This window comes from Rhinopithecus bieti, unplaced genomic scaffold (genome assembly GCF_001698545.2).
Source record: "Rhinopithecus bieti isolate Rb0 unplaced genomic scaffold, ASM169854v2 scaffold_11966, whole genome shotgun sequence".
NCBI lineage: Eukaryota > Metazoa > Chordata > Mammalia > Primates > Cercopithecidae > Rhinopithecus > Rhinopithecus bieti.
This window is the reverse complement of record NW_016807254.1, coordinates 581556-608134: the sequence shown is the minus strand read 5'-3', so window position 1 is coordinate 608134 and position 26579 is coordinate 581556. Positions and strand designations below refer to the sequence as shown.

At 33.3% G+C, this 26579-nt stretch overlaps 1 protein-coding gene across 1 annotated transcript in view; it reads right to left on the bottom strand.

Annotated features, from left to right (window-relative positions):
* Nucleotides 1-15890: 15890 nt before the first annotated feature.
* The window catches only part of RASSF9 (Ras association domain family member 9), a 31628-nt gene continuing 20939 nt past the window's right edge, over nucleotides 15891-26579 (bottom strand). The window contains exon 2 of the mRNA XM_017880713.1: nucleotides 15891-17298. Coding sequence (XP_017736202.1) covers nucleotides 16038-17298 — 1261 coding nt within the window. The 3' untranslated portion in view covers nucleotides 15891-16037. The remainder of the gene's footprint in view (nucleotides 17299-26579) is intronic.

The window sequence follows — 26579 nt, the reverse complement described above, 5'->3', positions numbered from 1 at the left end:
ATCGTTTATTATACTATGATCTACTCTCCCTCCTCTGACTCTCTTTGCTAAATGCGCTACCTGAAGTTCAGGTCTATCCAAATTCAGCTTCCTCGCCCATCCCGTGTTGTGTGCTTTAGTTTACCGATGAAACCTCAAGATGTCTTTGTTATAATTAGAGTACAGTCAACTCTCAATTATCTATGATAATGGATTACTGGGAGAGCCTGAATAAACAAATTGGTTTGGAGATTTGTCACCTTGAGTGAACTCTTTCTCCCAAGCTGTCCCTTGGGAGTGGTAGAAAGGGTAGGGTGAGGGAAACAGGGAGGCCAACTCCTCACAGTGACTCATGCTCCAGAGGGTAGCTTCACAGATAACTTCTGGAATGTCCCTGTGTCACTCCTCTCTTAAAGATGAAAGGACTGAAAAAGCTGAGAGCCACTAGCAACAAACATTTACTGAGTGAATGAATGAATGACAGGATTTACTTGGTGTGGTTCCTGTAGAGAAGAACTGTCATCTTTCACTTCCATTACAAGTTTGGAGTGAATAAATGCACTCACTGAAGAAACACTGTGGTAGTGCAAATGCTTCACTAAGGAGGCTCTACATAGATGAGGTACATTTCTGTCAGTGCTCATACATCATGGACAATTTAAATATATTCACTGCAATAAAGCAACAGACCAACAAGTAAACATTTTAAAATTAATGCTATATATGGAACAATGCTTCTATAAATATTGCCCAATGTTTATAGTATTTATAACCATTTCTCTTCTGCTACTTTGGAAATAACTGGTATTTTCCCATAGGAGATACACGGAAAAATGTGAACTGTTTGTTGAAATAGATAAAAAGGTACAGATCTTCTAATTGTGCCTCTAGTTGTCAAATGACCAATGATTTGAATCCAATCAATGTTCATCAAACATTTGTCAATTGTAGGCATTTTTCTAGTGACTGAGTGTTTTTCTAGTGACTGAGCATGAAGAGATAGTTGAACAAAGATAAAGAGAGTATTGAAACTGTCCGTTCATTGTTTCTATGGATACCTGGTGTAAGTAACAGGGGAATTAAACTCCAGGCTCAAGTTCTTCCTAGGCAATGTGATACTTTCTATGCATTTTTTTTCTAAGAAAGAGAAGATTATATTTAAGGAAAATATTATAATTTAGCTACAGTTGGGTATATTTTTCAGAATTAAGACAGTAAGTGTTGCATTAACAGAGAATTGTGAGGAATCCACTTTCCTTGAGGCAATTTGAAGAAGAAAAAGCCCCTCTGAGAGTTCAAAGGTCTTAATTTCAGTAATAATTTCACTATGAACTATCTATAAATCTTCAGTTGTCTGGGATTCTTTTTGCTCTTGTAACATGATGGATTTGGAGTACATAAACTCCCAGACCTAACTTTAAAAAAACTATGATTAAAGAAAGATTTAATTTTGGATAAATAGATGACAAAAATTAACAGGTCTTGGAGACATTCAATATGAGTATTTGGTAGAGTAGTAAGTCTAAGGAGATTCTGAAAAGGCCAATTTGAGTAACTGATATCTGGTTAACAGAGTTAACTGTTAAATCTCTCAAAATGCAGGCAAAATGAGGAGAAAGCAGCAGCCAGGGTGATTCACATATTTGACAATTGAGCACTGATTGCTTAGGAAAGCTATCATCAATCTTTTTTTTCTTTTTTCTTTTCCTGACTTGTGTATTCTTGTTCTAACCATCTAGAGAAATTTCCTTGGCATTATGCATAAAAACTCATTACTCACATAGCATGGACAAAGCAGATACTCTTCAAGCCTCATTTAATTTGTGTCTATGAGGAATGATAAACACTAAGCATTGGCTCTAATTATAAATTTAAGGTAGTGGGGTAAAGCTTAAGGTAGTGACTACCCATGAGCCTAACTAATGGTGGTTTTCGGTGCAATAAGGTAGAGATGAAAACTTACAGAGCCAGTTTCAGCTGAGCTTCCATGGTGACAGAGACCTTCACAAGGTTCTATTAAGTCTATCTGTTACGACACATCATTACATCAGGCTTTGAATATTTAACTCATATCACATACTTTAATTTCATTATATATGAGAAGCTGTTTTTTTTTTGTGTATGTATGAAAAGTCTGAAAGATTTTAAGTTCAAAATAAGCAGATAAGTTTTTATTTTTATAGTAATTTGGGGATTCTTCATTTTCAGTCTTGCAATTCATTATTTTTTTGTGTGAAACAATGGCCATGTAATTTTCTTTCTAAGAATGGTATATTACTTGTATATCTAACATGTTCATTGCTAAAATAATCCTTTAAAAATTATACATTAAGATAAAAGTAGGATCTAGTCTCTTTCCAACTGTACCATATTCAAAATGTAACTCCTTACATGCCAAAGTTCAGTCATAAATTGCCTCCTCTCTAGCTTAACTAAAGTGAAGTAACATTAGAGGAAGATGGTTAAATGTTGTTGATAATTATTCACAGATATTAAAAAATGTTATAAATGTTTCTAAAGATTACTGGTAACTCACCCCTTATATTAGGTCAAAATCCATGTCTAAGATGCATCTTAAATGCTATTTGATCCTTTTAAAAATTGTTTTCTTAAATTTGTATAATCTGACTACCTCCATCTTCTTCGGGCTTCTGGAGTTATCTTTCCTTTTGATATATAAATAAAGCCACTTGAAGCTCTCCTCTCATGTGCCATAGGTAATAAGTGTTCTAATATTTCCTACGATTACCAGATGAAATGGAAACTTGCTGCTTCCATCTTTTTCCTCCAGATTTCTTTTCCTATATTAGATTTTTTGTTTTAAGAATCACATTGGGAGATTTTGTTAAGTAAAATTGACATTTTAAATTTTGTTTGCCAGATTCTTACCAAATATGCCTCTATTCGATACAAACTTATTGGTGCTGCTTAATATCATAGAATCATGAAGACTTTAAGTTATCAGTGTTTCGTAGTTGTTAAAACAATCCTCAACTAATTAATAAGTTATTTCATTGAAATACTTTTAGAAAGAATATTCGGGAGAGTGTTTGAAAGCTCTTTTTACAAATAGAGGTAATACGTAGTGTATTTCATGTTGAAGATAAACACTTCATATGAAACATTGATTTCATACATTTTTCTAATAATAATTCTAGGTATTAGATATATTTCCAAGACTGTAGAATAAAGCTTTAAATTCATATTAATATTTACTTTTCCCTGACCTTATCAATGAAGAACTTTGTATCCAACTAATAAACAGGTATACTGCACATGACATTCTGTAGGAGAAGCAAAAAGGAAGGATGCAACAAAAGAAACTAGACAACTGCGTTATCCATCTTTCACGCAAACAGCCCATTGTGAACAGTAGAGTTAATTAAGTGCAGAACAGATGCTTTTAAAAGTTTGTTTGCCTAAATGGCAATTACAACCTCCACATACAAACAAGAAAATTAAAAATAATACAGGACACCATATTTGTAATGATTATAGTACACATATCACTTTTAGTCATTAACTGGGTTCTCCCATATTATGATTTGTTTTCTGCTCAACATTTTACTTTCCCCAGCTTCTCTCAACTCCACTTTTTCTGAGAGGTGGACATGGAATCTTTTTTATTCTCCAAAATATTATAAAAGAATACTTCTGCATGAAAAGAATGCTAATGAGGTTTGAGGATAATGACTCAAGTGAAGCTCAGAAAAGGAACAATTCATTTCCAATGTGTGACCACAAAATCCATTGCCAACTTCTCACTAGGAGTTACCTGCCTACTATCACTTTATAAGGCTCAAACTCAATATTGCAGAGTTATTTTTAATTTTTGATCACTTTTTTTTTATTTTGCATCCCTTTGTTAAAATTTGAATCCTCTACTCCACCGTGGTTTCTTAAGCAATTTTTTTCAAATAAACAAAAGTAATTACTCATACAGAGTACCTAAGACAAAACAACACAAACCACTGAGATAAATTTTACACTTGCCACAGCAAGTTTTCTTTGTATAGCCATTTACATTTTGTCCTGATCGATAGATTTACATAATAATTTTTTTTGTTACAATCTTTTGTATTTTTTGGAAATTGAAGTTTTTATTGTGACACTCTTGATGTTATCTGTTACAAAATATGTGTTTAAAATAAGATATCTGTACTGTACTTGTAATAATACACTTTTCTAAAAGCAGCTTTTGAAGAATAAAAGAAATACATGCTGTAGTATTTTAGCCAACAACCATATGCTTTTCTTCTGTTATATTAGCGATTTAGGTCTAAGTGTTCTCATTAAGAATTCTAAATTGTTCTATATTACTTTTAAGCATTGAGAATTATGATTAATTTGTATGTATATAAAATATTGGTTTTCATAACAAATATTTATACCCTTTATTAGTTTATTTTGAGAAAAACATGGAATGTAACAATCTGTAATTCTCCTTGACCATAACTTGATTCCTTAACATAATTAAGTATTACTGGAAAATGATTTTCTCTAAAATAAGGCAGATTTTTTTTTACAAATTGTCATTCGACATCTGAGCAATAGTTTTTATAATACGTAAGTTACACTAACCTCTCTTAACTTTGAAAATTCTGTGGTTTATTCTGGGATACGTGGATGTTTCTACTGCCTTTAATTGCTCAGCTTGTTTTGTGAATAGAAAATCTTTTCAATGACCATATACAGTGCAACTTTATCTTGTCTTATCAGGCGTTAGAAAACTTTTGGCTATTGCCCCAAATTAAGTATAAACATGTGGTCATCCTTCAAGGAAGAACACATGCATTGCTTATAATACCTGTGTTACATCTGATCTCATAGCTCTGTTTTGTTCTATTTTATCCACATACAAACTTTTTATTTCAGTGATGGACTGTAGTAAAATATTTTAAATAAACTTTTATGATGGAGTGAAAGTTGCATAAATACCCAAATGAAATATCAGTAGAATGAACAGATAGTTACTCTATAAATAATCCCCAAGAGCTAAGAGCAGAAACTGCAGCAAAACCTACTGTTCAAACTGATGGGCACTTAAATATTTTTTGACATAAGTATAGTGATGCACCCTTCATTATAAAATTAAGAAAAGGACGGGCACGGTGGCTAACGTGTGTAATCCCAGCACTTTGAGCGGGCGGATCACGAGGTCAGGAGATTGAGACCATCCTGGCTAACATGGTGAACCCCCGTCTCTACTAAAAACACACACACACACACACACACACACACACACACCCATCTCTACTAAAAATACACACACACACACACACACACACACACACACACACACACACACACAAATTAGCCTGGCGTGGTGGCAGGCGCCTGTAGTCCCAGCTATGCTGGAGGCTGAAGCAGGAGAATGGTGTGAACCCAGGAGGCGGAGCTTGCAGTGAGCTGAGATCCGGCCACTCCACTCCAGCCTGGGCAACAGAGTGAGACTCCATCTCAAAAAAAAAAACAAAACAAACAAACAAAAAAAAAAATCAGGAAAATATTGGACTAATAATAGTTGCTATAATGATAAGAGTCTACTGTATACAAGGTGAGATGCTGAGTATTTTTCATGCTACATCTCCTATCCTTAAAGCATTCCAGAAAGTTAGGCATTATTATTATCACAATTTTCCAGTTGAAGAACTTCATGAACAGAATAGTTGAATAATTTGATTAAAATCATGCAAGTAACTAGGGCTTGAACTCAAATTTGAACCGAATATGTCCGGCTTCTTAAAGGAGACTTGTCTTAGTTATTTTGTAGAATAAATTACTTTTAATTTGAGCCTAGAAAAACAACACTTTTGGACAATTAACTAATATACAAGTCCTGTTAATGTCATATTTGAGGAAAATAGTGTAAGACACATTAAAAAATATCTGCAGTACTCGTATGATAACAGGAGTTTCCACAATGGTCTAACTTCTTCTATCATTTTCATCTTAGATTAGACACCATTTAAAAAAGAGACAATAAGTCTTGGGTACCTGTAGTCTTTGGAGCAGCCCTTTAACACATTTCTGTTTCCCAGTTACCCTTGGCTTGGGACATAGTGCTTTTTATGTTTCCGAGTCAATGAGCTCTATGGATCACTTTAGGAATGCTTGCTCTCCACATCCTTCATTTAGCTTGGTAAAGGGTTTAGTCATCAGCTCTGCTGAGTTAATAAACCACACTCTAATGCCATTTCTTTAGAATCATTTGGCTAGATATTTAAAATCACTAAAGTTAGGGCTGCAATCCAGACCACCTCAATCAAATTCACCAGGGCAAAGTTCAGGAATCTGCATTTTTAACAAGCACTCTTTGTGAATTTGTTGTGGAAACAGGTTTGGGAATTACCTCCAAAAGACTCATGACTTGGCTTGACCTATTTAAAACTCCAACTTAGGATATTTTCCTCCTTAGTCTGTCTTACTTTTGAACGATAGATCCCAGTTACCATGACCACCCTCATACTCTGTGAAACTGCTATTCCTCACATTATTTGACATTTTTGTATTTTATAATTTTTTGGACGATGACTGCAGGAGTGGGGTGGTATGGGTGGATGCTAAAAGAGGGATATGTAGCTTTGATATCCATCTTCGGGCTCTTTCCCTCTAAGGTAATTTAGAGGTTTTGTGATGAGATTCGTACTTGGAAAGCAGAGCAATTACCAATCACCATGTCATGCACCTGCACTTACTTGAGAAGAGTGACTTGCAAATTTCACAGAATGCTAACAAACATTTCAAAATCTTAGTTTCAGTTCTAAAAAGGTATAAAACTTTTCTGTTTCCTTGTCTGGGATATTGCTACTTAGAATAATTTTTTGTTGTTGTTGTTGAGATGAAGTCTAACTCTATCACCCAGGCTGGAGTGCAGTGGCACAGTCTCAGCTCACTGCAACCTCTGTCTCCCGGGTTCAAGAGATTCTCCTGCCTCAGCCTCCAGAGTAGCTGGGACTACAAGCACGTGCCACCAAGATTAGCTAATTTTTGCATTTTTTTAGTAGAGACAGGGTTTCACCATATTCGCCAGACTGGTCTCAAACTCCTGATCTCGCGATCTGCCTGCGTCGGCATCCCAAGGTGCTGAGATTCCAGGCATGAGCTGCCGCTCCCGGCCTAGAATAAATTTTAAAACTTCAAAAATAATATTTGAAATGGAAAAACCATACCTTGATTGTATATCTTAGTACCAATGTATTTGCCCTGAGTAATGGAAACAGGAGAGGAAGTAGTGTTCATTTCAAACAAAGTATGTAAGCAATATTTTACCTGTAATAGACATTTAACTTTTCTTTCATTACTTACAATAATAAGGGTTAACATTTATAGAATAACTATAAAGTTCCCGGCACTATGCTTGCCCTTTAGTTATATATCTAATTTTATTAACATTTATTGGTAAATATTAGGTTCTAATCTCTGTTGAGCACTAGAGATATTAAAATAAATAATACAAGTTACTATTCTCTCCACCTCTATTTTCAGAATAACTTTTTCTGTTCTGGAAACACAAATGCTGTTCTTTTTTCCCTAGCCATACATTGTTTAACTAACATAACCATGACTCTTTTGTCTATCATGGCCAATAATAACAACCCTACAGCCCCACCCTAAGTAATCTGAAAAGAAATGAGAGATAAGAGTAAACATATCAGGAGAAGCAGAGTTTTGAGTTTTAACTCCCTCTTTTTCAGTTAGTAGGCTACTTTAACTTCTTTTTAAGGTGGCTCTATGAAGAATAAAATAAAATAAATAGAGCCATGTCCAACAAATAAACACTTAATATTTGTTGTGCATGTACCAAATCTATTGAATGCCTTATTTAATATAATTTGCCCAAGCTGAAAACCTTATAGATTATCTAATTTAGTTTTTTTAATATTCTTATTTTAAATTATTTTCTAGTTTGGAATCTGACATCCTAGAATTCAAATTGTTTACAGCCTTCAGGTTTCCAGTTCTCAGTTATTTGATTTTGACATTTCCCGTTACACTGTAGCTGTTTCATGTTCATAAAAGTCTTTAAAGAGCCTCGGCAAAGAAATCAGAAAGTTAGAAGGATATTATATACAGGAAACACTTTTAAAGTTTTAAATTACATTTTGAAATATATTTATAGTGGAAAAGAAATATGTCATCCCTGAAATCATCAAGTTAATACAAAACTTGTCGAAAATTTTGCATTTCCAGTTTCAGATGGATATGCTTTTAGTTATGTAGGTTTTATTTTTTAGCATAGTTTGTTTATATACATTTGTGAAATAATTCCTTTTAAAGTAGATTTTACTATGGTATTGTCTTATAATGATAAATATTGATATTTGTAAATTTCAGTAATCTGAACTTACTCCAATAATACCCCAGAACCTACTTAACACTTGCTCTATTATCAGGGTTTTAATTTGCTGTTATGAATAAAGCTAAGACAAGTAATTTCATGCATATATGTTTTCACACATTTTGGAATATTTTCCCTCTACTTATTATGAAATGCAGGAATGCTGATTGAAAGCTATGAATAATTGTTGATCTATACTATTATTTCCAAATTACTTTCCAATATGTTACACCAATTGCCGTAAGTAAATCTAGGGGTTTACTTATCAAGGAAGGCCATTTCGTTCATTTTATTTTCAAATGGAAAGTTGTTCAATAATAGGAATGGTGGAGCTGTTGCACGATAGAAATGCATAAACTCTAGCAATGCTGAGAAAATGAGAACTAAATACCTAAAATTCTGATACTTACAGACCAGAGTCATTATAGACATATTTAGTCTTAATTTTTTGTTTGTTTTGTAGAGACAGGGTCTCTATGTTGGCCTGGCTGGTCTCAAACTCCCGGCCTCAAGCAATCCTCCTACTTCAGCCTCCCAAAGCACTGGGATTACAGGTGTGACCCACAACACCTGGCCTTAGAGACACATTTAGTATTTATGACTGCTACTTGTTCTCTAATCTCTAGTCTACCTTTTTCTTTTCTGTTTGGCCGCTGTTTGAATTTTTAAGTAGTAACTTCTAAGCAACATTTTCTCATCTCAGAATAATAATTAGTGTTTTAATTTACTCCTATAGATATGAATTAAACAAAACTGAAGAAAAATGTTCTTCCCACATTGAGTCTTTTGGAAGTTTTATTTCATCCTAGTAGAAATTATAGAATACTTGTGCTGAGACAACTGTTTCAATAACTGATAATTTGATTAGCACTTTCTGAAGCACCATTCCTATGGAAGCATATTAACAAGATTCTGTAGATTTTGAAATCAACTTGGGCTGCTGAACACCTGGCAAATGAGGATGATGTCAATCATCACTCAAGAAAAAACCTAAATTGTCTCCCATCTTTATGTTTATGTCTCAGTCTCATAAATTATTATCCAGCTTGATCTACTAAGGCCCTCCTTCCTTTGATTTAAGCAGATTGTTCTGTGCATTTGTACTTAATATAACAAGCTCTTGTCATTGATTCTTCTTTTAATTTTACTTTTAAAAGATAAGTGGTATTTTATTCTAACAATAATTGAACTCCCATATGACTTCATTATTTGCAACCAGGGACAATACTAGCCTCTAGGGAATGCTTGGAAACAGGGGTGAGAGGAGGGGTTAGAGGAAGACAATTTTGCTTGTCCCAGTATACAGTGGTACCATTGCCATTTTATAGGAGGCATCCTGGTGTGCTAAATGTTTTTCAGTTAATGGGAGAGTCTAGCAGACAAAAACCTCTCCTGCCAAAGTGCTGATAATGCCACAGCTGAGAAACACTGCAGGTTAAGCATTTTTCTTATGCAAACATTCATTTCATAGCCTCATAAAGTTCCTAACTGGACCAATGATACAATATTAATAGAAATCCTATTTGTATTTATGTCATGGTCATTACAAATATTACTAAATTTAGGTATTCTATACTATGCAAACTAAGTAAAAATTTTAGACTTCTTTGCATTCAAATGTGTTTTGATCTGAATTTTGTTGGTCAGTTAATTTGTTTTTTTAGGGTAAGGATAGTTGTTTGTTTGATATTCCAGATAATTTCCTAACTTTTTCAGTTTACTTTTCTGGTATGCAAAATAATGTAAGAGAGAAAGTCTACATGCATGAGAGTAAGAATAATTTGAATGTGTAGTTGAAAGTTTAAAACTTTAGCATGAATGTACTATAAAGAATTAATGTACTATTAATCCACTATATTCAGTGAAGTTATTGAATTCAATGGATAAAACATAGTTCTGAAGTGAGGGCTTAAAACAAGCAATGACTAGGGGATTTCCAAATTTTAACTTGGATGAAGATACTTATCAGTTGAATAATTTAATGAGGAGAGACAAACCTCATTTATGACAGTAACACAAAAGGTATGAAATTCAGAAATAAATCTTATACTGTTTGTGCAAGAAGAAAATAAAGTTTTAAATCCTGCTGAGGGACACAACTGAAGACTTGAACAAAAGGAAACACATAAAGCTCTCAAACTATAAGTCTCAATATTTAAGTAGTCAGTTTTCCCTAAATGTATATATCAATTTAGGCCGGGCATGGTGGCTCACGCCTGTAACCCCAGCACTTTGGGAGGCCAAGGTGAGTGGATCACGAGGTCAGGAGATTGAGCCCATCCTGGCTAACACAGTGAAACCCCATCTCTACTAAACATACAAAAAATTAGCTGGAAGTGGTGGCGGGCGCCTGTAGTCCCAGCTACTCGGGAGGCTGAGGCAGGCGAATGGCATGAACCCAGAGGCGGAGCTTGCAGTGAGCCAAGATTGCACCACTGCACTCCAGCCTGGGCGACAGAGCAAGACTCCATCTCAAAAACAAACAAACAAAATGTATGTATAAATTTAGCATGATCTCAATTTAAAATACCAACAGACTATTTGTGTAGCTGTGCAAGATGATTATAAATATTTCAAAATGTATAAAGCAAGAGCAGGGAAAATTTAAAAACACACACAAATAGTAGGAATATATAAATAATCAAAACATACCAAATCTTAACAAGATTATAAAGTGACAAAAACTCAAATCATGTAGATCTTGAATGTGAATACCCGGCCAAATCAATGGGATGGTAGAAAAAGTCCAAAAATAGATTCAAAATATGTACCAGAATTTGGTTCACAATAAAGGGGTATTTAAAAACAGTGGCACAATGTTATTTGGTAAATAATGTGGAATAACTTATAATCACCTAAACAAGAGTCAATTATCTCCCTACTTTTAAGCGTTGTAACTAACTTAATTTCAAAACGTTGAAAGTTTACAACTAAAACACGAATGCGCTCTAAAGAAGGATCAGATAAATTATTTTAAAAATTATTTATCATGCAGTGTGAAGGCCTGTTCAAAAATGACCAAAAAACATTTCATGACTTCTTTATCCATACATTCAACTATATAACTTAATTTTTTGCTTTAAGATAAACAAGTTAAAAGACAAATAGCACACTCTGTGGGTGGGAAGAGTACATTAACAACTTGGGTAATAAAACATTAATTTTTATAAAGATAAATTGTCAATGTTTATTAAATTTGAAAACGCCTTTGTCACCCTTTAAGCCAATATTCCTACATCTGGCAATCTAGTCTTACAGAAATGCATTGATAGAATGACATTGTTTCTAATAGTAAATTATCAGAAAATATCTAAATTCCCAAAAGGAGCAGATTAGTTAAAATAATTATTTTAATTGATACAATCAATTTCTCTGCTGCTATCAGAGTAAGGAATCTCTGTATGAACAATATGGGGCCATCTCCAGAATAACTACATCTCAGAGTGAGTAAGGAGTTATGTAAGAAAAGTATGAGTAAGAGGCTGTGTAATCGTCCACAATAAATTGGAACAAATATGTGTAAAACCTAATAAATAGCTTTGTTCAATCTTATTTGCTATATATTTATATTTTCACGAAATAACTAATCTTAAAATAAATTGTGCATTAGATTAGCAATTATATAATTTATGGTCGGGCACGGTGGCTCATGCCTGTATTTCTAGCACTTTAGAAGACCGAGGGGGCAAATTGTCTGAACTCAGGAGTTCGAGACCACCTTGGGCAACATGGTGAAACCCCGTCTCTACTAAAAATACGAAAGAAATTAGCCAGGCGTGATGCTGGGTGCCTGTAGTCTCAGCTACTCGGGAGGCCGAGACTCGACAATTGCTTGAAGCCAACCCGGGAGGTGGAGGTTGAAGTGAGCCGAGATCGCGCCACCGCACTCCGGTCTGGGTGACAAAGCTAGACTCGGTCTCAAAAAAAAAAAAAAAAAAAAAGTAGCAATTACATAATTCAAACTGAAAGAAGATTTATTTTAATACAGCCAAATAAAACACCCCCAAAAACTGTATCACATTAATGGTATAATTATTTATTTTATTATTTTGGATCAGTTACAACATGAAGAAATGATATATACTTAATATTTGTCACATCGTGTTTATTAAACCAATCAGGCAGCATGAAAAGAAATAGTCTAATAGCTAAAAACTACATATCAGGATAAAATGTATTTCTTTGTCACTAGAAAAATATGTTTTAAATAGAACAATATGTCTACTTGGAAAATAATTATAAAATGCAGCCACAGAAATATATTTTGTCATGTACAGTAGATATTTAAATAAATATAAAATAAAATTTTAATGGATTAAAATAGCTTCTACACACTAATGAGGTGTTGTTATTTTACTTAAGAAGAAAAATGAAATAGATATTTTGTTTAGGATATTTTAAAGTTACTTTCTGTGTCTACCATTTAAAATCCAACTCTAAAGTGTGTTTCTTTTCTTATAAGCACACAATGCAATGAAAAATTCCAAAATATAACTGTTAAATCAGCTAAAAGAGACAACATATGGGTTTTATTAAGTCAGTAATTCTATGAATTAAAATAAAATAAAACTGATGTCACATTTAAAAAAATCATAGTAGCATGAAGATTTAACTTTTCTTTCTCAAAATTTATAAGCTCAATTACTGTTAATGTTTTAAGTCTTCTAAAATACATATTAATTCATGTACAAAATGTACAAGCATAATTTGCCATGTATAAAACACACACACACACACACACACACACAAAAGCTACAAACCTCTAAAATTTAGCAACTCAATTCAAAAAGGGAGTAGGGGGCAAAGAAGTTAACAGAAAGAGTAAGGCTAACAAGACAGATGATAAAGTAATATAGTAAGAATTCATTGAAGGAGGGGAATTAGGTAAGTGCATAAATATATATAGCCTAAGCCAGAATAAAAATGCTTCTTATGAGAAGTACCTCTAAAATATTTCTGGGTTCAGAGATTAGATTCCAACTGATTGAATGAAAGAAACATATCATAGAAGAGCTAGCACATTAAAAAGACTGTGGAAAGGGTAAGATTTCAGAGCACTGCAGAAGGAGAAAAAGGAGAATTCTGAGTGGAAGGATGAACAAGGATGAATCTAGGTCTTGTTACAGAAATTAAGAATAGTCAGCTTTGGTTGTTTCTTCTAGCTGCATATAGCAATTTCATAGTTAACCTGTCAGGTTACTCAAGAATTTATACTTTAACATTTCTATAGATAATAACAGTATTTTCTATCAATTTCTATACTTATAATTCTAATTCTCACTTAATTTAATAACAAATAGTTCATTATTCAGACATGACGGCATTGTATTTCAGTACTTCTATTTGTGTTAATACATTAACATATAACTGTAAATTAAGAGGTTCACCACAGTAGCTGATGAATGATTAAAACTTAATGATTGTAATGATCAAAAGCACAAATGCATTTGTATAACTAGTGAGCAAATGGAAATTCTAAAATGAATTTAAAAAGCAATGGTACTGCTTTCTGAGACTTGCAAACATTATTTACTATAAAATGTGGAAGAATTGACCCTTAAATGGATCACTGTGCTTAACTGTATAAAAGCAGAAGTTAATTCAAAGTTTCTAAGATGAAATTATCTCTCCGGGCCTACTTCTTATCAGAACCTCTTTCAAATTCAGATAATTAGTCAAATAGATAAGCATGTTCTTTCATTATTTTCTCACTAAAGATAAGAGTAATTCAAAGAGATTACTTCCACTGTAGGAAAATGTTACAATTGGTTTATCATTTATGATGATCTTCTGAATTTGATCCCCATTAGTGAATACATCAGTAGCTTATATTGTTGAATAATTTTATAGACTCTTAGGCAGGTGAACTTTCCTTTCACAGATGACTATTCAATTCTTTTTTAACAATATGTATATATATATAACCGATGTCAGAATTATTACTCTTTATCACTGTATTTTTCCATGAAATGGAAATTTCTATTTTTCTTTCCAGCCAACTTGAAATAAGACCTGAAAATACCTATTTTGGTGCAAGAAATGATAGTATAAATGCTCACGAAACTGAAGCAATAAGAAAAATCTAAATATCTTCCCAAAGATGAGTTAAAAGACAGGAGAAGGCAGGAACAAATAAATATGTTAAAATTTAAGGAAAAATAGATTTTTTTAAATGAGTTAACAATAAAGTTGCTTTAAAAAATTAAATACTTTACAAATGTTGAAAGTAAAACAATAAGAAAACTGAATTAAAACCTGCACTGAAATATGCATAAGAATAAAAGAGAAGAAATGAGAAAGATTGGGATGCTTAATCAATGTCCACATATTGAAACTAACTAAAATAATATTTCTACTTACATGTGCACTGACACACAGGAAAGGTATCAGCTAAATAAAAATAAATCACCACAGTATTCAGTTAACAACACAATAAAAAATAATTATTTCATTATGATTGCATCATGTGTTCATTGGCAGGAAGGAAGAAAAGGAAAAAAAGAAGATGGGAGAAGGAGAGATGAAGGCAGGAAAAGAGAGGAAGTAAGGCAGACAGGAAGGCAGATAAGAAGAAAGTAAGCAAAGAAGGGAGAAAGAAGAAAGCACATTTCTAATTAAAAAACAAGCATAGTCGGCCATAATAATGATTGTCAGTCAAGATAAGACCTAAATAATCCCTTCAATTTCTTGGATTCTTACTAGTGTGTCTGGGATTTTGCTAGTACTTTTTTAGGAGCTAAGTTTTCTTAAAGCACTTTAGATGAAGAAATAAGACAATCTGAATTATGGCATAGCAGAATAACCATGTGGTTTCCTCTCCGTAGGTTCAGAGACAAAATGCTAATAATTACAGCAGATTCTATTTTATCCACAGAAGGTTTCCAAATTCCATCACTGCAACTTTTGTAGACAAGACATAAACAAATAACACTTTGACTGATTTTCTCTGTAACCCACACTGTACCTTACTCAGTGCATGAACATGGGTTTGGTCGGAGATCTGAATTGCCAGATAGCAAATACCCATGCATAGCTCTTAATAATTTTAGACTTCTTTATAAAAATTGCTGTTTGTATGCAGCACTTGGTCCTGCCTTATCTATATCCTATATATGTCTGATTCCCTGCCAGTGTTTATACATGTCCCAACAACAGCCTGTTTCATAGGCCTCAACAGGTAGAAGGGTTCAGGAAGTGATATACATGATACGTTGTATTATCAAAGGATCAGTTGAAAGAACCAAAATTTGAATTAATGCAGTTACAACACAGTAGCTTCCATATACTTTACAGATATAAAAATTCCAATGATACAGTTTTGGAAAAATACATATCACTGCACATTTTAATTCTACTTCTTCATGTTTGAATATTTGGGCTGTCTAATATGGAGGATTGCTTTTAAAGTTTACGTAAATCATTTTCCATAGACGCTAAGGAAGATTATCATATGATTCCCATCAAATTATTTCTGTGTTCTCCACCAACAAGCTATCTGTGCTGCATTCGTAGTAAATAGTTCATTGCTTGAACTTGTAATATTTAAAGTCCCCTTGGAAATTTCACATCAAAACAACACATTTCTCTAGTTTTATTAACTATTGAATGCTATAATATGATTTACATTTTTTTCAGAGTGTTATATTTAAAATAAGGTTTCCTATTAAGTTAAACAAACATTAAAACATGAAAGCAGGTCAGAAAGAAGGCATTGGAACTATGTTGACAACAGCACCACATCTCCCATGGTTGTTTCAGAGTCCTGACTGTGGTTAGAACTGATACCAGTGTCCGAGTCTGTGTCATTTGTGTAATTGCTAAATACTCTTTGAGTAAAGGGAAGAATCTCCCCATTGCTACTGGAAACCTCAGATTCCTTCACTCTGTTTTCCTTTAACTGGCACCCATCTTTGTTGCTAATATGAAGTGAATTGAATTCCTTGGCCAGGAGTTCATATTCTTTTTCTTTCATCTGAAGCAATGAGTCACTGTATTTAATCTCTTTCTGGATGCCACTCAAATGAGAGTGAATTTTCAAACCAGCTTTCATGCTTTTCTCCAAATCACACTTAACACCCTCTAAATTAGAGCTTTCCAGTTCACTTGCAACTGCCCCTTCCGCATCTTCGTTTATATCAATGCAAACACTTCTTACCTCTTTTTCTATTTCAACAGAGAGCTTATCAATGAGTATTCGGTAATATTTCAGTCGTTCTTCCAGCTGTTCAATTCCATCACTTTCGCTCAGGTCCTCCAGAGTCTGGTTTTCCTCATACTGCAAGTCTAGATTTTGCTCAACTTCACTGAAACTGGGCATTAAATATGCATCCTGAACGTAGTTTTCTCCATCATTTTCTACCCGATCCAGATGGAACTTAGCTTCACACTTTTCAATTTCCAGATCCAGCTCTTTCATTCTCTTGACTTGCTGATGAATAGTATGGTCCTGGGAAATGATGAGATGAACTAACGTCTCCATATTATCTCGCTCATGAGAAACCGTGTCCTGCTTAATTTTAGCCAGTTTCCGGAAAGTTTTTCTGACTATTCTTTTTTGTTTATCTGGTGGTAATGTCTTCATGTAGTTTGCTGGGCTGAGCTCCCACATTTTTTCTGTGTTTTGCACTAATTTGGCTTCAGCTGTCCGCCACAAAGGAACTGGAAGAAAAGCATCTGCTTTAACCAAAACAAATTGCATATTAGGCTGCTCATCTCCCCATGCTTTCCAAAGCTTCAGGATTCTAGTTAGTGGAGGAAGAACCCGTTCTGAGCCTCTCCACTTCTCTATGATGCAGTAATCACTGGGCTTCCCCAGAAGAAATCGTTTCTCTCCAAACGTAGCCTCATGTTCCTCAAGCAAAGCCTGGATGACATCAGCAGAGGTGGTGCGTTTAGTCAGCCCACAGACAATCTTCTCTTCTTGGCAAACCCAAACCACAATTTCCTTCTCTTCTGAATCCATGTCTTTAGTTGGAGATCTGAAAGAAAAACAAAAGCACATTATATTTCTGTCATCGCCTGTGTAAATTCAGAAAGACAGTTTAACATTAATATGCTTTCTAGATTTTTACCCTTAATGAGAGAGGCATTTTAAAGTTGAAAATAAGAGTCAGAAGATTGGCCACGTGTGGTGGCTCACGCCTGTAATCCCAGCACTTTCAGAGGCCGAGGCGGGTGGATCACCTGAAGTCAGAAGTTTGAGACCAGCCTGGCCAACATAGGTAAACCCCGTCTCTACTAAAAATACAAAAATTAGCCAGGTGTGGTGATGGACACCTGTAATCCCAGCTACTCAGGAGGCTGAGGCAGGAGAATTGCTTTAATCCAGGAGGTGGTGGTTGCAGGGAGTGGAGACTGTGCCACCGCCCTGCAGCCTGAGCAACAGAGTGAGCTCCATCTCAAAAAAAAAAAAAAAAAAAAATCAGAAGATTTAATGCAAGAAAAGTATAAAACCATGGAAAGAATCTTAATTATCTTTTTATTTCCTAGTGTGCTCTAGAAAGAGCAAACTTTCATTCAAGACAACTGAGGGTATTTTAATTAAAGCATAGGTAGCAATAGTGAAATCATAGAGTTAAAAATAGTACAAAATGGAAAATAGTCATTCTTTTCATTAACAACTGTTTATTTCATGCCAACTATATGCCAGACACATCTAAAGGTACTAAGGATAAAGTAATAAACAAAGAAGACAAGAATGCTGACATGAATATATAACTAATGTAATATCAAATTGCAGTAAATGCTATGAAGAAAATTAAACGGGGTGAAGGAATAGAAAATGACCTGGAAGAAGGGCAATCTATTTTACGTAGAGTGCTTAGGACAGTCTTCCCCAAGGAGGTGACATTTGAATAGCAATATCAATTATCAAAAAGAGGCAATCAGAGTTCTCAGGAAAGAATTCCAGGAACAATGAGCAGAAGTATAAGGATCTAGGGACAGCAATAATGTGAATGTAGTTGAAAGCTGAGGATACCAGAGTTGGAAATTGCTGCCAATAGGAAGGAGAGATTAAATAATAGGCAACAGAGGGGATAGAGAAAAGCATCTCCTTTCTCCATCTCCTACTTTGGAGAAGGAGAAAGCTAAAGAGTTAGCTAAGATTTTCCTAAACTCAAGCAGCTGGAAAGTTTTAAGCAGAGGTGAAACTAATTTATTCTTTACATATGTCTGTCTTCTGTTTGTGAAATGGACTGGAAAACAGAAAAAAATAGAAGCAAGAAGTCTATTGCATCAGTCTAGAAAAGAGATGATGATTTCCCGGACTAGAGTTTTAACAATACAGATATCATAAAGGAATCAGAGTTGGGATATAGATGGTTACACAGATAGATCCCCCTTACCCAGCACACACAGGCACACACATGTATTTATGTAAATATACATATACATATGGGCTTGATAGTACTTTCCTCTGTACTATAGAAGGGCAAGGGGGAAAAAATCACGTCAGTTCTCTGGAGAAAAAAATGGTACAGGTAGTAAAAGCAGCAAAAATTCCACGATGTCTAGATCATACCTATCGGAAAATTTTTAAGATCATACTTTCCATCATGACTATACATCAAGTTGACTGTTTCTTTCATAATATCTCTTTAAAAGAATGCTGAGAAACAAATGACATGAAATGAATTATGCTACAATGTGATTTTATGATGGTATAACAGTTTTTAGTAGTAATTGGCTTCTTGTGAAAGTTAAGTCAAAATCATTTATCACTTTACTTATATGGTGCACTCAAAGGATATGACTACAGGAACCACTTACCAAAGAAAATTTCCCTGGCTCCTATAATAATTTAACATTTAGAATTTATAGTGTTTATGTTTTGGTAGCAATAGTGATTAATTCTATGTTGTTATCTTTATTTTAAATTAACTAACTCTTATACTTTGGTTATTAACTCACCTGAAATCAAAAAGTTATTACTAAAGGTGAAAGATAAATCAGGGATGCCAAGTAACACTGAAGATTAGGTCCAACTCCTAACAAAAAATGTCCAGGAAAATGTAAGTATTCACATGGAGGAAGTAAAATGTTATAGTTGATTACTCAAAAAAATCACACTGAGTTGTGATAATTCTCTTATAAAATATTTTGCACTTAATGACTCAATATTATTATATTTTGAAGTAAGTATGATATTTGACAATGTTTATAATTCATCATTTAATAATTGCAAGCAACAAAAGAGTAGGTTAGAAATTAGGACACCAAACTTACTTTCATATTTTGATTAGTAGAGAAATAAGACACAAATACTTTGTAAACAAAAACAAGTAAGTTCTTTAAGTAAGTGATACTACTATCTGTGTTATGACTATGTAGCACAAGTCAGCTCTAAATAAATCCTTACCTTAATATGTTTTAATTATGTACATGCAACATCCAAAATTAGTATAAACGTTTTTGTACCACGTAGAGTTAATTTACTTCAACTAGGATATTTGAAAAGCAGTAAACAATATTCTATGTACTTATTTCATGTTAAATTGCAAAATTTTATTGTAAACTTTTATAAATAATGGTACAAATAAAATTAAATAGTTGTCATAATTATCAACCTTATAATACTAGTAGTTATTATGTTAAAACTAAGGACAAATTTGTTTTATGTTATTTTTTAGTATTTAAGATTAAATTGTAAAAGAAATCCTGTTCAAAATAAATAGCATTAAACACAGTAACTATCCATCATAAAGTATCTACAATGTCCCAGGCACTGTTCAAATCTCTTACATGTACTAAGTAATTTAATTGTCACCATTCTGTAAGATAGGTAAAATATTACCCCATTTTATAGATAAAGTGAGGCACGAGAGGTGTTGGTAACTTGCCTGAGGTCACACAGTGAGTGGTGCAATGAAGGTCCAAACATAGGCAAGAAAACTGGCTCCAGAGTCTGCAGTTTTAACCACTACACTATAAAAACAAATGTATAAGTCTGATAATTTGGATATGTGGATTACTTTGGAAACAAATGAACCACTTTTTTTAACAAGAACTTAAATTAGTCTTAGATACCAAGGGAATGAACCACAGTGCCCCATTAGAGCACTCAATGGATCAAGGAAGAACTTTGTCCACTAGGCAGCCATAAAGAAATGTGTGCAGAAATTTTTCTCTTCTGTGACTTTTTAATTTTAGTCAAATCTTGTTTTATAACTCATGCAGTAATAAAAGATTTCTGCTGACCTGGGTATCTCCCTTAGCTGACAAAACTCTCATGTAACCAAAACCCTCTGTTGTTGTCTTCTTAGACCTATCTCCTGTAGCAGACCTACAAATTTTTCATCCCTACACTAGAGCTCTGAAGGAGACTCAGAAATTGAGCATATAATCATTTTTAATAGTAGAATAATAACGATGATGATGATGATGATGATGATGATGATGATGATGATGATGTATGTGACGATTCCCAAATACTCCCATGACCCCTATTCCTATTGGAATCCTTCCTGCTTTGGAAGGATCAAGTTCTTGTATATTGTGACCTCCTCCAGAGATCTGCCAGTTTTCAGCTCACATGGAAAGAACACTAATGATGGTCATGCACATTGGTTCTATGTTACATATTAAAAAAATAGTGCCTTATTAATAACCTCACGATCTGACTGGCTCCAGTGCTATCATTTTCTGTCTTTCTTTTTTAAATCTGCCCCAAATGTCCTTGTATTTTCTGCAGTCAGCTATTTCTCAATATTTTGGGGAAATTTTATAATCATGCAAACAGAACAATTTTTAAAACTTCTTCTGAACACATTTAAAAGTAATAACCATCTGTTACTGAATTTAGGCAATAAATCATCCACAACTATTATATGCTTTACCAGGCCTAAAGTCTACTTTATAGCAGAATTAGGATTTATTTAAAATAAACCATATTTATTTTATAACGTGGCTGTGGCTGAGTTTCTATTCATTTATTTCACACATGTTTGTTAAGCACCTCCTCTGTGACTGGCACTGTCATGGGAAATGTGTATGATACAAAGACATGCGTGATTTATAAGAAAATGTTTCTCTCTTATTGTGGGGAAAGTGCCAGGATTGAGAATGGAACATTTGTTTGTTTATTGGTGGTTTCAGTGCTGAATTCCTTAATACATTAGTAGCACCCAGTTGCTAGACTGATATAGACTTATGACCCTCAGTATCATTTCATAAAGTTAAAAAAATTTAAAAATGTAGAAAGGATATGGAATAAATATCCATCAAAATTAAATCAGTTTAGAAATCTTAAATAATCATTACTTTATAGACATAAATGTTTTCATTTGGTCACAGCCCCATGAAAACCTAGTCATCTGATATAATAAATATTTTAACACTCGAACTGGGCCTAAATAAAATGTTCCCACCTCAACCTTTCAAAATGTACTGTTTAGTAGAAATAATGATATCTACAAATGCAAACACAACAAAAGGTTACACATACAAATTTAGATTAGATAGCTTGGTTTGTTATGTAATACCATGTAACAAACAGTTCTTATCTAATGGATTCAGATCTAGTAGTTGAGACACATAACCTCCAATTCTAATGCAACAGCGGATTGCATAAAATATACACCTATATTGCATGTGTAAAATTGTTATTTGTTCTGTGTTACTTTGCTTTATGCGTGTGTTTCTTGGGGCTGAGCAGATAAACATTGCTTTATTCTGTTTTTAATTTATAAAATCTCATATCCCAAGATGTATGTCTATTTTCTATTCTTACCTGTGTTTTGGTTTAATTGATGAACAATGTCACTGCCAATTTGATTGTTATTGTTCCTTTTTTTCCTTTTCAGCTCACCATACTCTGCTCTTGCTCACTCAATATTTTTCAATACTTCAAATATTTTTCCTGTTCATTGGAAATACGTTTATTGATATTTACTATTTTCAATCCAATGAAGATATTTCTATTTTAGAGGTTGATTGGGCAACAGCCCTGAAGTTAAAAACCCATGTATAAGGCATTACTAATGTTATTCCCATTTTACAGATGACATAACTGAGGCAAGGAGAGGGAAAGTCACTTGCCTAGTCACAAAGCTAGGAAGTAGGAGTTTTCCTTCCAGCTCTGGCTTTATACTTTAACCTATAACTAATCCTTGAAAGTGGATTACAATAGCTATTAAGGCTACTCACTTATAAATATTTTCCAATTTATATGAATTGATTACATGTCAATAGTTACTTTTAATTTAACACTTGGAACTCAATGTACTTTTCTTCATAAAATTAATGTTTTACCTACTATAGTTAATCAAACTCCTGGGTTGAATGCTTTTAGGTAAAGTATAATTTTGCCTTCCTTTAACTCAATTATCTTCTTCATGAACATTCGGTATAAAGGCAAGCATTGAGAGAGTCCCCTGTATCTGATTCTGGAATACTAGATGAATAGGGGCTGAGATTGAAGGCAGATGGTAAGACTGATACTGATGTTTGTTCCAGGACTGATCCTCACTAGATACTCTGGAAGGGAGTAACCAACAGGTGGATATCCTGATGGGCACCTCTATAGGAATACCATAATTTGTTTGCAAGTGTAGATTTGTTTAAATTAACTGGTTATAAAATAGATATTTCCTGGATTATGGGATTCCAAGTGTATTACTCCCGTATTACATTTCAGAGGAAAAGCTTTTACTCAAAAAATTGTACATTTAACAGAATAAAGTAACTACCACACTCACACTTAATTCATGCCAATTTCAGTTTAGAATTTTAGGTTAATTTGATAACTGTTATCTTCACAATTTGCAAGTGGATATAAAATTTCATAAGCCAGAATTCAGTGGGGTCATGTCTTCAAAGTATAGTAGTTAGCATGCTAATAGCTTATTATCCATGAACTTTCTTTAATAAATTATATGGTCAAAAAGATTTGAATCAGTTATCTACATCATTACTTATAACAAGGTAATGTACCAGATGTCCACTTTAAGCAGGTAAAACAATGAATAAATAAAAACTCAGTGTATCACCTTACACAATGTTAATTACGGTATGTTACATTTTGTTTCTGATTAAAACACATCACAATAGATAAAACTTAAGACATTTTACAATGAAATATACGTTCAAAATTGAATAACATTATAGCTGTGATTGCACTTGATTTGAACTAGTTTGTCCATTTCAAGAATGGTTCCTAACAAAAGAGAAAATGCATTTTACTCAGATTTAAACTATGACTCCCACCAATTCATAACTACTTCACACAATTATCTTTTACTATGTTTTAGTTATTGGAAATTGGATGAAAAACAATTCAAAACATTATTCAAAATATTTTGTTACACTATATACATATATTATGCTACAACTATAATTACGTAGTATACATTTATAAAATTTCTTATGCATATAACTATCCTTAGTTGTATATTTGAAACCTTGTTAAATTTGAAAACATTAAATACATCCTAAGGTTTTCACAGAAATATTTTGTTGTGTTGCTTAACATACTTCTGTTGATTTCAAAGATAGTTTATAATCACATAGTATGTTTGAAAATTATCAATATATATACAAGAAAATGTTTAATGTTCATAATGCTATATAATGTACATTATAATTTAATAACCCCTGAAATATTAATGAGATTCATTTGCAAATATTTTGAAATATATATAGCAGGGATGATTGGACTTGTTTATGATGTTTACTCTCAACTCTCTCATGAAGCCAGATTTAGAAAAATTCAGCTACATTATTTTTTCTAATCGTATATAGCCCTCTCACTATAAAACTGCATGTACGACCTACTACCCTGACATATTTTCTGCAAGTAAAAATAAGAGTAAATAGAGGTAGAAAATTGTGGAAAATATACTGTATAAATACAGGTATTAAGAATGATAATAAAATTACCACTATTATTATTTAATACACAGAATGGTATAGTGTTTTTAGTACTCTTATTCAGTAACCTTATTGAATTTACTATAGTAGTTAACAATATTATTTTATAAATATTTTCTAACCTATACACAATATTTTTTTCACCTGTTTCAACCAGTCTATTTTTTTATTGGCATGTACACTACCAAAATAAAATAACTCTTAACCAAATAAGAGACATTGTAAAAAATCATTAATATACACATTGGATCAAAGATGAGCCAAGAATGTTTTTAATCTTCCCTGATTTATAGTTTTCTGGTTTTGATTAAATTTGTGCTAATGAGACACATTTCACTGAAAAGATAGATATATACCTGGTTATTCGTCTACACCAGTTTCATTATTCAGGTTTTGCCTTTTTCGAATATCTCCATCATAAATTCAAGAGGATTTATATACTACATGAAACTTTCAACAACATGTGTTAGCCTCAGAGGTATTTTCCAAAACAACTTTGAAATATTAGTGAAAATTGAATATGGGACTTTTACATTGACTCTATTGTGAAGCAAGCACTTAAAATAGTTCTCCACTGATAATTAGCATTAATAACACAGAAACAATTACACAGAATTAAAATGAGTTGGCTTCTAATAAAAAAGACAACATTCATACAATCAAATATTCTTTCAAAATACTTTAATTGACTAAGCACAAAGCATCAAGAAATAAATTAGCAGTTTAAATCTTGAAGTTTTAAGATAAAATATTGTCTATGATATTGTAGCATCAAATTGGAGATTCAACAACATTTATATTTACAGAAAAGGAATTTAGTGTGGAGGTAGAGACAAATGAAGATAAGTGGATAAATGTATAAAATTTGGCCATCTTTATTCAGTGTCCCAAAGATAAAAGGCACAAAAGTTGGCCCTGGAAAATCAATCAATCAAAGAGCAAAATTTCTTCCTGGTGTATCGTAGACATTAAACTTTGGCTAAAATTTTATATATAAAAGCAGGAACCCACTTTCAAAACAGTAAGAATAAATAAAATATTAAATTATTAAGAATAATTACAAGATATGCTTCTAAAACCCAGTATATGAACACTAGGATGCAATCTGTAAATATTTATGGAAAATATTTGGAACTCTGAGTGTATTTTTCCATAGAACATGTGAAACAACTCTTGATTTCCCAGGCCAGCCTGGAAAGTATAATACTAACACAATGTAGCTACTATGTAAAGGAGTGATTCCAAGGGAAATGCTTTTATTGCTTGTGTCTCTGCAGAGCAAGACTTCGTGCTTGAAAATCAGAGTCTGGACTTTTTCAGTTTCAACCTATTGGTTGAATAGGTATGAATAAGTATGAATAGGTTGAATAGGTGGTACCTATGCCTAGAGATTGTGAGGGAAACTTCAGATTGAAGGATGAGACCTGTGAAACTTTGGGGGCATATCTGAGTCTTGGCCAGCTTCCCAAAGACTAGTCTTTGTTTCCTTCTTATTACCATTGTTTATTCTTTAAACTGAAATTTATCTCAGTGGTTCCCTACCAAGGGTGATTTTGCCCCCGGGAGATATGTGACAATGTATAGACACATTTTGGGTTTTCACATCAGGTGACACTGTTGACACACCCTCTTCCAGATTTTAAACAAAACAGAATGTATCCAGTGGGTAGAAGCCAGAAAGATAAATATCCTACAATGCACAAGACAGATTCTCATATCAAATAATTATCTGGCCTGAAATGTCAATAGTGGCACTGTTGACAAGCCCTGTTCCAGATTTAAAATAAAACATACTTTCAGCACAGCTCCCCTTTTCCCTCTTTTTCTTACCACTTCTAGGGAATCTAATAGTAAAATGTATTAAAGCAAAAATAACAAGCCAGGGAGATGCAGCAATCTCAAGTAGTCTAAAACATATGATGAAAGTTGGCATTCTATTTAACAAAATATGAATAGGACTTTTTTTTTTTTTTTTTTTTTTTTTGCTCCTTTTCATTCCACCATCAACCTTTATGCTTGCTATACTTGCTATAATTAATTCTACCCAACTGGGCCTCTTTGTTAACTCCAGAACAGGTTCTAAGGAATAGGATTAATTTTAGTTCATGGAAAGGCTTCCATTCATAGTCTTGTAAATTTTTCTTTTTGATTAAGAAATTGTATTTGAATATATGGCCACTATATATGGGAAATGAGCTATGGGACAAAAAGATGTGTGGATGACATGACATACTTGGAATGGTTTAGACCCATGCAGTGATGGTTGTGTTAGGGCTGGGAGTCAGCACAATGGTTTATTGCAATTCTCTCATATGCCTTCCTTGAAGTTATTTCTGTCCTGGACAGAAGGGACAAACATAAATCAGAATTAGGAAGGAAGATTTCTAGGCAC